The sequence below is a fragment of the Staurois parvus genome, unplaced genomic scaffold (assembly GCF_062004578.1).
Source record: "Staurois parvus isolate SC_StPar_1 unplaced genomic scaffold, SC_StPar_1.0 ptg000264l, whole genome shotgun sequence".
Lineage (NCBI taxonomy): Eukaryota > Metazoa > Chordata > Amphibia > Anura > Ranidae > Staurois > Staurois parvus.
Genome location: NW_028318060.1, coordinates 3,164,143 through 3,179,927, shown reverse-complemented (window position 1 = coordinate 3,179,927; position 15,785 = coordinate 3,164,143). Strand labels below are relative to the sequence as shown.

Genomic DNA, 15,785 nt, shown 5'->3' with positions numbered 1-15,785 from the left:
AAGAAGAAGAATGAAAAGAAGAAGAATGAAAAGAAGAATGAAAAGAAGAAGAAGAAGAATGAAAAGAAGAAGAAGAAGAATGAAAAGAAGAATGAGAAGAAAAGTGAAAAGAAGAATGAAAAGAAGAATGAGAAGAATGAAAAGAAGAATGAAAAGAAGAAGAAGAATGAAAAGAAGAATGAAAAGAAGAAGAAGAAGAATGAAAAGAAGAAGAAGAAGAATGAAAAGAAGAATGAAAAGAAGAAGAAGCAGAATGAAAAGAAGAAGAAGAAGAATGAAAAGAAGAATGAAAAGAAGAAGAAGAAGAATGAAAAAAAGAAGAAGAAGAATGAAAAGAAGAAGGAGAATGAAAAGAAGAATGAGAAGAAGAATGAAAAGAAGAATGAAAAGAAGAATGAGAAGAATGAAAAGAAGAATGAAAAGAAGAAGAAGAAGAATGAAAAGAAGAAGAAGAAGAATGAAAAGAAGAATGAAAAGAAGAAGAAGAAGAATGAAAAGAAGAAGAAGAAGAATGAAAAGAAGAAGAAGAAGAATGAAAAGAAGAATGAAAAGAAGAAGAAGAATGAAAAGAAGAATGAAAAGAAGAAGAAGAATGAAAAGAAGAAGAAGAAGAAGAATGAAAAGAAGAAGAAGAATGAAAAGAAGAAGAATTCCAGTACAGCAAAAAGTGTATCTGCAAAGAGCTCCGCTATTTCTGACAGTTCTCTGACAGTTCCTTCACATTTACAGCGGTTGAAACATTGTATCTATTTATTTCCGAATAAAAACATCTGTATCCTAAATGGAAACAAATAGATACAATGTTTCAACAGCTGTAAATGAACTGTCAGAACTGTCAGAGAACTGTCAGAAATAGCGGAGCTCTCTGCAGTGACACTTTTTGCCGGCTGATCGGGGAAAATTCGATTCGTGCACCCGAAGTTTGCTAAAATTCGGATTCGGTGCGAATCGAATTTTTCCTAATATTCGAAACGAATTCCACTTCGCCAAGTTCGATTCGCTCATCTCTAATTGTAATATATAGTATTTACCAATGTACTACTGAACAACCACTGCTTTCAACAACACATAGCACTAGGCTTACTGTCAGCAAAAATGCTTGGCCCCTCGTATCTGCTTTACTTCCCTGCCTATTCTTTTAAACAGGTCTGCTGCAAACAGTATGTATAGATAATTAGCATCTTTGTAAATATCTTATTTAATTATAGTTAAATTTAGATTATTTAAGTTAGATGATTTAAACTTAAAGTGCAGAGCTAATAATATATATAAACATCCATCATCATATGTAACTAAGTGAGCCCGAGAAGATAATATACATCAACGCAAAAGTCTCAAATTAAAAAAAATAAGTGTCTTCAAAATAGAAGTGACTCCAAAATATTTTCATCCAAACAGTGCCATTCTTCCATTTTAAGAAAGCCACATCTCAGTGCTCCATCACGTGCTCTACTGAACACGCTTACCAGAGTGTATTGACTCTCATAGTTGGAGAAGTCAGTATGCACCTGTGTATATGAGATCCCACATTGAGCTACCAGGCTCTACATAGTGTAAGAATGCAGACTAAAATTTTATTAAAACACTCAGTATACTCACAAGAATAGGAACAAAAGTGCTTGTAGTATTATACAGCCGGTCCCAAAACTCAGGCGGGTATCAGGATGCATTATAGCATCTGTGTCACAAACGTCATAGTTAATGATTGCTTGAGGATTTTCTCTAATTAATTTGAGTGTCATTCAAAAATAGGAATGATGCCAAGTAAAACCAAAAGTAAGACTGCAAATCTACATTTAGCTTGTAGCTGATGTAATTTAACTTTGTACCTCTAATAAAACCTAATGGTAGCCATTCTTTTAACCTCTGGAACAATTGTGGATGAGCTACAAATTTAGTCTGGTTCTTATTGTTGTCCTAATTTCTGTTATAGTGAAATACCACTGACAGCATCTATGATTGCAACAGAAAATAAAAGGAAACCTTTCAATGAACACATTTGTGTTCAAGGTAACAAGGTCACATAAGCGATTTCCCTTCATGCAGCAGACGCAGAACAAAATTATAAGTGAGGATGTGAATCTTCAATGTTTCATTTAAAATGAAACAAAAAATTGTCAAGAGTTCCATTCTAAATACAACCATTCTTTACACTGAAATCTTTGTGCCAACTTAGTGGCTTTCCAAGCAAATTCAAGGGAAAATATATGCCAGATGTGTGTTTTGTTTTTTTTGAGGAGCTCAAAAATATCTTTTCAGAAAGAATTATTCGGTTTACAGGGTCACATTAGGCAAAAATAATGTTCGCTTAAAGGTAGGACTTTTCTCTGTATCTGCATCCATTGTATGTTTATTGGTGTCCTCCCATTACGTTCCATAATTTTCACCTGTTGGTCCTGCCAATTCTTTCCAATACATGTGATCTCCTGCAGAGGGCTTACAGTACTGAAAGACTGTTGCTGGAATTACAGCTATGTATGTTGTTGGCCCTCTGCACGTTATCTCCCCATGATGACATAGTCATGTAGAGGTAGAGATAGAGTTCTGCACAGGAGGTGGGAGTGTAGTCAGCAGGCCACACAGGATGGAGCATTGTGGGAAGCTGATTTGCTGATTTTTGTAAAACAGCATGAATAACGTCCCCATTGCTAATCTGTTTTTAATGAACTGGTATTTTACCAGTTCACTAGTGTGGTTGAATATTTATTCAATGGAAGACGCCCACCCCAGCAAATCACCAGTGAAAAAGGATTTTACATTATTTGCTTGTCTCAAATACATGTCACTCTTTAGCTAAAAATCTACATATATTCACTCAATATACAATATGTGTTCGCTAAAAAAAAACTGGGGTTGATTTAATAAAAGCCTGTTCACTTTTCAAGTGAAGTTACGCTGTGCAAGGGCATTTTCAGAGCTTGGCAAACGATGTGAAATTTCCCTTTGCAAAGAGTACCCAATAATAGGCAAGGAAAAAAAAAAAAACACGATTTTTGCATGCACATGATTGGATGCTGACCTGACGTCAGCAGAACTGCATCTCATTCACTAAGCTCTGGGGATAATTCCTTTGAAATGTGCTACTTCCCTAGCAAAGTTAACAGTCTGTTTGCCTTCAGTAAATCAACCCCCAATTCCTTCTTTGTAATCTGATTTTCTCCATAAATGTGCTTTTATTGAAATTACTAATAAACTACAAATTTTAAAAAGTAGCCATGATACAGATCTTCAAGTAGGGTAGTACTGGATAAATAATGTTAAAAATAACACCACAGAGATTAATGTATAAATCTGATGTGCTTCCAGAATGGAATCATTTTATTGAATGTAATCATATTTGTAATAGGGAAGAAAATTAATTTGAGGTTAAAGAGAGGGGAGAGGGTGTCTAATAAATCAAACTTCAATATTTTTTTTTCTTAATTTGTAAAATTAACAGTAACCAGGGCATCCTGATCCTGAGAAATTGATCTTGCGAGACAGAAGTCAGCTTTTCTACTCACTGTAGAAACAAATAAGAGAACCTGGGACAGACCAAAATGTGGTCTTTATCAGCCCTGACAACCAAATGAGGATAAGGGTGTATACGGAATTACACATTAAAAAAGAAAAAAAAACCTAAGACACAGAGGTCAAACTTCAAACGTATGTAGATGAATGCCAGCTAACACAAGAAAACAGGACAATGTGTTTAATATATGTGAAGATTCATTGGTTATCGGTAACACGGTGACATCTTCATTCATGTTATATTGGAGAGTACAAGTTAATGCATTAATTAGTCTTCTGTGTTCTAATTGTCCCTAGATGCCAGGAACAAAACCCAGCACATAAAAGAGATATGTAACTTCACCTATGAAGCCTACTTCAAGAATTTTCAGAAAAGCTTCTGTTTATGGAGATTTTAGTTATGGACAGCCAGATAATTTCCTAACCTTAATCCATTTTTTCTTACAAGATATACAAGAATTGTAGATTGTAGAATCAATATGCTGTTCCATACTTGCCTCTTTCCCTGTACCACCAGCTCTCATCATATGCGCATCCTTGCTTAGCTGTTCTGCTTTCCAAGTAGAAGTGAATGGGCAGCACAATGATGCCATTACTGATATGTCCATGATTATGAACTTTGTGTTGGTGAAATGTATTGGGCTAAGTGATAGACAAGTGAGACTAAAAGTGAATCTTTCTACTTATTTTATAAAAAATGGTTTTGCATTGGTTCCGGCATCAGTGTGTGTAAGTTATTTTTATTTGACAAAAAGAGCTATATAAAGAAGAGCTTGAGTGATGTATTAAAAGCAGCTATATTTGTCACCGCTAAAACAATTTAAAAAATCACAGGAAACTGAGACCAGCCTTGTGTTTTTCTGGACAGCCTATTTCAGATGTTATTTGCTTACTTTTCTAAAGGTTGTGTCCATAAACAAAGCAGTCATACAATATGCAGACACAATCTAGGGGAGATTTTATTTTTTAATCTACTACCATACTGGAGTTTGTCAAATCATGTTACATATTTTGTCATTTAAAAACACATTACTGTACATTATGATTTATACGATATTGAAAAATTTATAAAAATCGCTCCTCTGTTAATTAGGCAGTTTGTGCACATTGTTCTCTCAGTGATTGATAGTCAGGAACTGAATTAATCTAAGCAGCAGAATGAACATGTTTCTGTGGGTTTTTTTTGTTTTTCACTATGCTATTACTGAAAAAGACATTTTAATTTGTTATCACCTCCGAATGCCAGATAAAAAAACAAAAAAAGATAGAAATGAATTGCCCGTCTGTAACCCTCACTACCCATTTGTCCCTTACATTTATTCCTGATCATTATGTACTGTTTGTTATGTACTCACACTACTGTTGCATTTGGCCTGCTATTGATTTTGTTTGTATGATTTAGTTCTATTGTTATATGCTTGACCTCTTACCGACCTCTTAATTACAATGTAATTTGTAATTTTGATACTGCTATCTTTGTCACCTTTGAAATAACTTTAATAACTATACAAAATAAATTAATTGTTCTGTCCACAACAAGAATAAAAAACGCCTTAAAGTGGAGCTCCACCCAAAGGGGAAGTTCCATTTTAATGCTTTGTCCCACATTCCCCATTAAGGATTGGCACCTTTAGGGAACGGGTACCAGATTTTGTCCTCCCCGTAGTCTTCTGGGGCACATGACAGGTCCCAGAAGGCTATGGGGCCACTCACAAAGTGCAGCTCGTCTCGCCAGTGCGCAGTGGGCACCCGGCTGTGAAGCTGCAAGCTGTCACAGTCTGGTGCCCACACTAAAGATGCTGTCGCCAGGGAGAGAAGCCAGCTGATGAAAGCAGCGGTGGTGAGGACACCGCTGGACCGAGGGACAGGTAAGTTGCTGTCTTTTAAAAGTCAACAGCTACAGTTTTTGTAGCTGCTGACTTTAATTTTTTTGTTTTTCAGCTGGAACTCCGCTTGAAATATCTATCTCATAGGCTGAATGAGCAAAATCTAATAGATGCCTCCATTTGTGCAAAACAGAGTGGATGAAGGAACCTGCACTAATTAGATGCAGTCAGTGTTTGGATGACAACTTTTGACAAAAACTGAAATTAAAAAATTAGCTTTTTCAGAAAGCTGAATTATATGTAAAGATTGGCCGCACCACTTCCACCCCCTCAGTCACTCAGTAGATCTTCTTGAAGAGTCAACCAGCGGCTCTAAAATACTGTGCTGCATGCATCACTCCAGTACTCCAGTATGCCTCACTCCAGTATAACAACCTAAAGTCCAGCGACGTACGGGTATGTCGCTGATCAGGAAGTGGATATAGTTACATAGTTACACAGTCACTACCATTTCCCATAAATGGGAAAATTTTGTAGATAGGCATTCGCTAAGATGCCTATCTAAAAAAATGTTTAAATTATCAACATTTCCTGCAGGTGCCATCATCTGTGGAAGGGAGTTCCATATATTTTCTGTTCTCACAGTAAAGAACATCAAACACAGTTTAAGGTTAAACCACTTCTCACACAGTTTCATTGAGTTACTGCATGTCCTCTTAAAAAACCTAAGGCTGAATAGCTAGATCTGAGAATTGAATAGTTAGGTATACTAGAATCACAATTTAGGTATTTGTATATTGCGGTCATATCTCCTCCTAAATCTCTCTTCAAACGTCAATGTTTAATGTTTCCAGCCCTTCTCTGGACTATCTCCCATTCCAGCACATCCTTCCTGAGGACTAGTAACCACAACTGAATGGCATACTCAAGATGTTGCTGAATCAGAGATTTTTAAAGTTGAATAATTATTGTTTTATCTCTTGAGTAGATACTCTTTATAATGCATGATAATAGTTTGCTAGCTTTGCTTGCTGCAGCTTAGCATTGTATGCTATTGCTAAGCCTGTGATCTATTAGGACTTCCAGATCGTTTTCCATCCTTGATATTGAGTAACTTGCATTCATATTTTTAGCCCTCAAGTGCATTACTTTACATTTTTCAATATAAAATCTCATTAGCAATGTAGTTGTCCACTCCTTTATTTTATTGAGGTCTTTCTGTAAAGTTGCTATACCCTGTTATGAAGCTATTATCCTGCTTAGTTTGTATCGTCAAGCAAACACCGAGATTGAACTATTTATACCAAACTTTATATAATTTATAAACAAGTTAAACAGAATTAGTCCCAGGACAGAGCTATGGGGTACCCCATGTACAACTCCAAACCATTCAGAAGTTATATAGTTACATAGTTAGTCTGGCTGAAAAAAGACAAAAGTCCATCCAGTTCAACCATAGGTTGAACCAGACGATGCACTATTTATCATCATTCTCTGGACATGTTCCTGTAACCAGTTTTCTCTCCAGGTACTTACACTATCATCAATGTCAACAGACCTCAATTTATAAATTAGGCTTTGATGAGCTACTGTATCAAATGCTTTGGCAAAATCCAGGTATACCATGTCCACAGACCTTCCTCTATCCAGATTACAGCTCACTTCCTCATAGAATGTTAACAGGTTGGTTTGGCAAGAATGATCTTTCACAAATCCATGCCGGTTGCTACTAATGATACTATTTTCATCAGCAAATTCTTGGATATGATCCCGTATCATCCCCTCCAATTGTTCATGTACTATTGATGATAGGCTGACTAGTCTATAGTTTCCAGGTATATACATCAGCCTTTTTTTGAATATTGGTACCACATTAGCTTTTTGCCAATCCACTTTAGTCAGGCTAAACCTCTGAATAGCCCTAAATGAGAGCCAGTTATATTGCTAACCAGATACATTTTTAGTATAGAGAGCGAAAGTAGTAAATAAAGCAAAAGCTTGATTCTTACCTACATTTCCTGTTGTGAGGTATGAATTCTGAAAATCCATCATTCCCATTCCAACAATGTGTATGAAATCTTCAATGACCTGCATCAACTCCACAGAGCCTGGGTAAATCTAGAAATAAATAATGCAGCAGCAATAGCAGACAATAGGTTACACATGTCAAACAGTTTCACATAATTTGACAGTATTGATCAACATATCTGCCCTGTTCTACAACAAGATCTGGGCTTGTTTCAATTAGCTGAAACTCTAGCCAAAACTTTTTTTTAGGGCAGAGTGGGGAAGGTTCAAACTTCTGTATGGGTAATTATTGTTTGATTTCTTCAGGGGTATTTATTCATTCATCGCTTTTCAGGGTCATTTGACAGGCCATAAGTAGGTGATGTATCACCACCTGTTTTTATCTCCACAATGCCTCGCCACCATGCCACAGGCGGTTGGGGGGCAGATGAGGAATTGTTGCAGCACAGCCCCATTCACTTGAATGGGTTGTATTTAATGGGGGATTGGGGGTAGTGCCCACTGAACACAACAGAAAGCTTAATTCCTGCCATGGCCTGTGTACAAAACCAGCCACTACCTTTGTAGCATGAAAGGGAGAAGTGAGAGGACAATAAAAAGGCATCTCAACTGCATGTTTTCATTGTTTTTATCACCCAATCACCAGTGTAAAGAAGTCCTAACAGTGAAAAAACCACAATAAAAGCACAATTTTAGCATAGAGGGGAGAGTTACAAATTATTTATAGCTGTATGTGTCCTCGAAGGAGATTCTCTTTAACTTCCTGTCTCAGTGACTAGATTGCCAAAAGGACAGGAGGTAAGGGAAGAATCTACCCAAACCATAGTAAAACCTTAACAAGGGATCTAACTTTTTCAATTATACTTTAAAGTGTATGTCCAACCAAATGTTTTTCTTAGTTTTGGATGAAACCAGGAAGTGTTAGAACCCCTTTCAGGTTTAAAATGCTATAGGAGGAAAAGGATTCCCTTTGCTTCCTGTGCTGCTGACAACATTCGACCCAGAAAAAAGTAAAGTTAACTCGCCAACAGAAATACAGACAAGTATAAAGACAAGTACAGTCTGGAAGGCTAAAACTTCTATCACATTTTTAGTTTTGCCTATGTCCTTGTTTTAAAGTTTGCCTCACTTCCTGTCTAAGAAAACAATTGTTACCGGGACAAAAAGTGAGGAAAAATCCCTGACAGTTGTTAAGAACAGAAAAATGTTCTAATCCTTCATCCAAAATTAAAAATACAGTTTTTGACTGGACTTACCCTTTAAAGTAGACCAATTGGCAAAGTTTAGTAACTTGTGGCCAAGGCTTACCTTCCACTGATTTGACTGCAGTTCATTGAAACATGCTTGCTATGGCCTCTACATTGTCATATTAAATGAACCTCTCTCCTTTATACCTATATCCCGCATGGCTAATCCTTATAAAAGATGAAAATACATTTGATGTACTGGATATTTAGACAACTCCCTTTTAGATTCTAGTTCATTGACAATTTCTATGTTCTAACATGAACAGCTGCAATACTGCAGTTTTGCGGGAAATTGGGTGCTGCCATACATCCGATCCATATATAAACCATAATTGCTGGTTTGTTGCTCCGGCAATTAATTTGAAAGGGATGTTCTATCCTCTGCAGCTGCACTCCATAAAACCTAGTCTATTTTCTCTCACAGGAAGCTAACATTTCTGTAGAAAAACCTACAAGCAAATACTAGAAGCAAAGGCACACTTTGCAGTGATAACACTTGTATCTTTTAGTACAGAGTGTTACCATTCTGAACATGTAGAATGTACACTGTTGTTAACAATCTTTTTTTTCCTCTTTCTTTTTCTAATCCTGCAATATAATTGTATTGGGATCAACAAAGCAACCATTTCCACTGCAGTACACATGCTTGTTTCCATGACAACGCAGGATGCCTTAAAGCTGACTCATACACTTAAGCAGCGGCTTTACCATCCACGCTATCTTCTTTTTTCATACATATTGGCCATTTATTAGCAATGTAGCTGGCACATTAATAGGCAGAATTCTATCTAAAAGGATTCAAAACATTTAAATATATATATATATATATATATATATATATATATATATAGTAATTTAGACCCATTAATTCCTTGTTTCATTAATGTGTCTTTACTGAGCCTGAATGAACATAGGTAAAGATTTCATCATATACAATACCCTTTGAGCAAAATAATGGTTAAAGCACAAATTAAAGAATATTTCAAATGTGCTCAACAAATCTTTTGTGAATAGTTACTTAATATGCATACTGTGCTAAGCAATTTTAATGCAGCTAGGTTATTTGCGAACAAGGTAGATGGAATTAGTTGGTGCATAGTGAGATTAATATTATATTGGTATCGCTGCCTATGAATTGACATCATTTCAGCCTAATGCACATTTCAACTACTGAGATTCATTATTAATGAAGCTTTATGCATTTAAAAACTGTATAAAACCATCTTATCTTTACATTACTGTAAGCAGACAAAGCTCATCATTTTATTTTGCATTAGACAGTAATAAATAAAATATATTGTAAATGCATCAGTGAGTTATTGGAGGTGGCATAGTAGGAAATCAAAAGTTTATTAATCTTTTTGTAAAGTAATTTGACTGCCTTGCACTAGATGCCACTTCTCTGGATCAAATTTATGTCACAGGGCACACCAGAGAACAGGTTCTATGATGTGCACAGGTTTATAGTGCCATTCCTTATTTTGTTTGCAACATTATTTAAGTGAGTGTCAGTATATATCTTTGACTCCATTGTTTTAGGTCATTGGTGATAGTAATTTTACATTATATTTTTTTTTTCAGTATAATACTGTGTACATGTCCCCTGGAGGTAATCCTCTGTCCTCATAAATATAATGTATATGCTTTAGAAAATACACAATCAAGGTATATTAAGTCAGGAAGCAGAATTCTATTTAAAGTGAGCCTTTCAGGCTAAAAGCAATGAATTTCACTGCTGACTTGATTTTAAAAGGTGCAGACTTCTAAACTGTCATTCTACTTGTTGCTTCACAGCCAAAGCAAGAAAGGGCATTTTGAAGCCTGCAAGTTTTAATTACTCTGCCTGCTTGTTACAGGTCAATGATTTGCTAGTGAAGTGGTCCTTGCACATTAAAAAATAAGTAAGCAATGGCAGATTTCATATTTCTTCACTTCCAGTTTACCTTTAAAAATACTCACTGGTGTTTAAAGAACCTTTCAGAAGCTGTCAATCATGTCTTGGTGTTACGGCTAATTTAAATTTCTATCATGTGTTCAAGCATTAATTTTGTTTCACATATACTGAGCTAAATCTTCATTTTAATTTACTCAAATTAGTATATCAACGGTTCTGTAATACAGTAACTAGTTTATTAAAGGCATCTGTCTACGTATGTTAATAGATTATTCTGTCAGACTAGATGCTTAAGTGTCTCGTGCTATTTGTGCATATAGAAAGACTTTCAGCAGGCGAATATAGGTGTTATCTGAATTTCTTTAACCATTGGTTCCAAGGGTGCCAATTGACGTTTCCACATTCAGCAGTGTCAAGGATTTGTACGGAACTGGTGGCACTACATTATAACATTATATATATATATATATATATATATATATACACAATACACATTTCCTTGTGAGCATCTGTAAGGTTGAAGGATTTCCAGATTTGTGTGCAGACATCTCCCAGTACCTTCCCAATTACATTTTTACAAATTACTTTTAAAGGTCTACAAGAAAGTTGTATCTTTTGAATGCACATTAAAAAGGGAAGTGCTGAAGGAATCTGGTAACCTCTGTGTCCTGCTAGGCTCAGGCTTTGGAAAAAACACCATAAATCCATATTTCCATATGCAATGATTTCATCCATACAGATTTTTAGAGCACAATTCCATGTAAGACTTGATGACATGTGGTTGACAACTGGATTCCACTGGAGTTTTGAAAAAATGCCATAAATCCATAAAGCTTGAGCTTCAAACATACGTGTTCATGCAGGTTATAGGTTAGTGATGCCACTTAAGTATTTGGGTTCCACACTGTTCTTGAACATTGTTGCTAACCATATTTATCCCTTGGTCTCCACAGCAGTACTTTATCACAGAACTGTAAGTCCACATTATTAGTAGTAAGAGTTTGATGATCACAGTATTGACCTGTGTGTATTTATACGATATCCTAGTATTTAGGGATTGGTGGAAAAGCCTTGTATTTCCATCTTCCAAGCTGCAGCACCTAAAGAAAAGTATCACGTAGACATGGAAGCAAAACATAAAGAGCCCATGGTCGAAAAAAGGAAAATTCTTCTACTGGGTAGGTGTACATAATAAAATAGCCACGTAATGTATTTTATGGTAAGCATAATTCAGTTTGCTATACTGAATCAAAGTGCAATGATATGGAGTAAATCCTTGAATCTGAAGCATGAGTCAGCTTCCATTAAGCTAACTGCATTGAAGAGACAAGCTGATATTCAATCAGTTGCCAAAGTATTGTGCTGTTAAGTAAAGCCCCCAGTTCAAAATACATGTACTGTATGGTAAACATCCTCAAGCAAAACAATATATTCTGCTTCTCTTCTCTGTCTCCTAGGGTTCCAGTTGGAGTCACACATTTAATTTTGAACCATGCTCAAAGGGTGCCAATTTGTTTTGGATGTCTGTAGTAGGTGGCATACTTTTGGTTTTGCTTGTTTTCTCACCACCTAGTCACAGCAGGGACTTTGTTCAACTAACCAGCATTAAATCTTAGGTCTTCAAAATGTCATGTTGTAATAAATCCTAATACACTGGAGTCAACTGCAAAAAAAGATCACCTAAAAACTATGTTAATTAGCTGAATGTAGATATCTGGACAGAAAAATGATCAAATAGAGATGACATGCTAGGTTGTGTACCTTCAGAATTTTGAATAAATGAATGACATAATTTTTGGTTAAACCAGATAACATTAACAGTTATGAGTATAAGAACAATGCTGAGTCAAGTTAAATGGTGCATGCATTCAGAACAGTCCTATTTTATATCATTTTTTTACAGCATACATTATTATTGCTTACTGTTTATTCATTGTCATATATAGCTTAACTTAATGGTACCATACCACTGAATAAAGGTCAAGTCTTCAACAGTAAGATGTATCTTACCTGTTGTGCATCTTCCCACTTTTCTTTGTTTTCTTCATCCAGGAGGTTACTTACTATTTGGAAGAAGTTCTAGAAGTAAAAAGTTATGTGTTATGCAAACAGATCTAGAATATAAACTGTATTATGCAAAGGTACATATCTATCAGAGATGCCGATGCACTGTTTATGTATATAATGATGAATAATAAAAATCCTACTGCCCTTTTAGCTAAGAGTTGTTATTTAAATAAAAAGTAGAACATTTAAAAGCCACCAAAGCCTATCTTCAACCTAAAAGTGTTTTTGTTTTGAAAATTATGGGGGATCCTTTCAGTGAAAACCTAACAGAGGTTCTAACCCTCCTATACTCTATTCTAAGTTACTAAAAAAAAAAAGGTTGTGGCTAAACATACACTTTTTAACAAAAGAAATAAAAAGATGAGGCAACCTTCTGAAAGTGTTAGCATCTACTTTGTTATGAAAAGGAGTGCATACTTGCCAACATCTCAGTCCTCAGGGCAAGGTCACTCCTGCCCACAACCTACTCATATCACACCCTCCTTATGGGCAGAATGCACTCATTTTCTGGGTGGTCCTGCCCATAATTATTGAAGAATGTCTCACTCGTGGCAGCAATTCACTCAGTAATACACTTTTTGGAGTTACTTTTCATGGTCAATAAGTCAAGGTAGATGCTGTGACCTCAGGTTACAGCCTGGGACACAGCATCATTGGGACAGAGCATCTACATCCAGGAGATCTGGGAAAGTTGGCATCTATGCCAGTGCTGCACCAAGAAAACTAGTGTTCTATGGATCTTCTCATAACCCGCTTTATATATTTCCCATAGCTCATACAAAAAAGGAAGAACTGGAATACAATACTGTATCGCTATTAGAATTTCAAAACTATGTTTGCATCAAGCATATTTATAAGGGCTTAGAATATTTAACTGCATAATCAATACAGTAAGTTCCATGATCTAATTAGCATATTTGAAAATATGTTGCACATATTTTCTTTATTTATTTTGGCACAATTAGTTTTGAACAAGTAAGCACTGTTCAGATGTCACACAATAAATCACTGAATACTTTTTGGGCCTAATTGGGAGAACAGCCAGAATGTATAGGATGAGGGAAAGTTGACATTTGCCCATACTGAATCTCTAACCATATGAAGGCTAAATGCATCATTTAGCAGCTAATATATTGTAACCTGAAGTGTACTGACATGGAAAGGCAATTCATTGTATTACTTTTTTAATGGCTTAACAATGGTTTAGCACATGTAGGCCACATGATCCTACACACCTGCATTACGTGAAAGTTTGTTTTCAATCCTCAAGCCCCTGGGAATGTTTTCCTATATTCCTTTCAAAGGGACAATGTTCAGATTTTAGCTTCTTCACGCTTATAGTTTACAGGTCCCTTGATATCTCCATTCCTATTTCTGTTACTTGCAAGATACTAAAAATTTCAAAGAACCAAGAAGCATCTGTTGCTAACTGACTAAGATGCTCTTAAAGGTCTCACAGCATCTGTTAATAGAGAGCCAACATTGCATAACATTCAAACAAGTGCACGCAGATCAGGATTAGATACTATGCTTGATAGCATTAAAGTAAACTTTATATTCTTGTTTTATATATATATATATATATATATATACACACACAAACTATATTGCCAAAAAGTATTGGTACATCTTCCTTTGCACACACATGAACTTTAATGGGATCCCAGTCTTAGTCTGTAGGGTTCAATATTAAGCTGGACCACCGTTTGCAGCTATAACAGCTTCAACTCTTCTGGGAAGGCTGTTCACAAGGTTTAGGAGTGTGTCTATGGGAATGTTTGACCATTCTTCCAGAAACGCATTTGTGAGGTCAGAGACTGATGTCGGCCGAGAAGGCCTGGCTCACAGTATCCGCTCTAATTCATCCCAAAGGTGTTCTATTGGGTTGAGGTTAGAACTCTGTGCAGGCCAGTAAAGTTCCTCCACCCCAAACTCCCTCATCCATGTCTTTATGGACCTTACTTTCTGCACTGGTGTGCAGTCATGTTGAAGCAGGAAAGGGCCATCCCCAAACTCTTCCCACAAACCTTGGAGCATGAAATTGTCCAAAATGTCCTGGTATACTGATGCCTTAAGACTTCCTTTCACTGGAACTAAAGGGCCAAGCCCAACCCCTGAAAAACAACACCACACCATAATCCCCCCTCCATCAAACTTTACACTTGGCAAAATGCAGTCAGGCAAGTACTGTGCTCCTGGAAACCACCAGACCCAGACACATCTATATGATTGCCAGACAGAGAAGCATGATTTGTCACTCCAGAGAACATGTCTCCACTGCTCTAGAGTCCAGTGGCGGCGTGCTTTACACCACTGTATTCATCGCTTTGCATTGCACTTGGTGATGTTGGATGCAGTTGCTCGGCCATGGAAACCCATTCCATGAAGCTCTCTATGTACTGTTGTTGTGCTAATCTGTAGGCCACATAAAGTTTGGCTATTGACCCTGCAGGCAGTTGGCGACTTCTGTGCACTGTGAGCTTCAGCATGCGCTGACCCCATTCTGCCATTTTATGTGGCCTACCACTTCATGGCTGAGTTGCTGTTGTTCCCAGTTGCTTCCACTTTGTTATAACACCACTTATTGATCGTGGACTATTTAGTAGCAAGGAAATTTCACGGATGGAAAAGGTGTCAACCTATCACTGTACCACGCTTAAATTCACTGGGATCCTGAGAGCGACCCACTCTTTCAAAACTATTTGTGGAAGCAGTCTGCATGCCTAGGTGCTTAATTATATACACCTGTGGCTGTGGAGGTGTTTAAAACACCTGAATCCAATGATTTGGAGGGCTGTCTCAATACTTTTGGCAAGTTAGTGTATATATATATATATATATATATATATATATATATATATTTAATTATGTTTTTTTGAGTGATCAAAGTAGAATGGAAGTCTATTTTTAGTTTGCTTTGTTTAATTTCTTTGTACCGGTAATACTGAAATAAATCAATTTATCTATCTCTAAAAAGTATTATTATAAGTAAAAATAATAAAAATTGCTATAGCATCATCATCTTTCATTTTCATGTTCTCAAAAGGCACAGGTGCAGCATCAAGCCCCGCTGGCAGCTGGATGTGACTGGATGCTGTACTATGTGGTATTCATGTCTAGGATTGTTCCAAGTATACGTTCCTGAACTCATACAGCCCTAAATGTGCCACTCAGTGCAGCATCCAGCCACCACATATTTAAGCCCATCATATA

General features: G+C 36.4%; 1 protein-coding gene across 4 annotated transcripts in view; it reads right to left on the bottom strand.

The window, feature by feature from the left end:
• ADGRB3 (adhesion G protein-coupled receptor B3) overlaps positions 1-15,785 on the bottom strand; it is a 1,107,867-nt gene that overhangs the window by 506,021 nt on the left and 586,061 nt on the right. For all 4 annotated transcript variants that reach the window (XM_089681322.1, XM_089681321.1, XM_089681323.1 and 1 more), the window contains 2 exons: positions 12,516-12,584; positions 7,346-7,454 (listed from right to left, as the gene is read on the bottom strand). In XM_089681322.1, the coding sequence (XP_089537448.1) occupies positions 7,346-7,454; positions 12,516-12,584 (178 nt within the window). The remainder of the gene's footprint in view (positions 1-7,345; positions 7,455-12,515; positions 12,585-15,785) is intronic.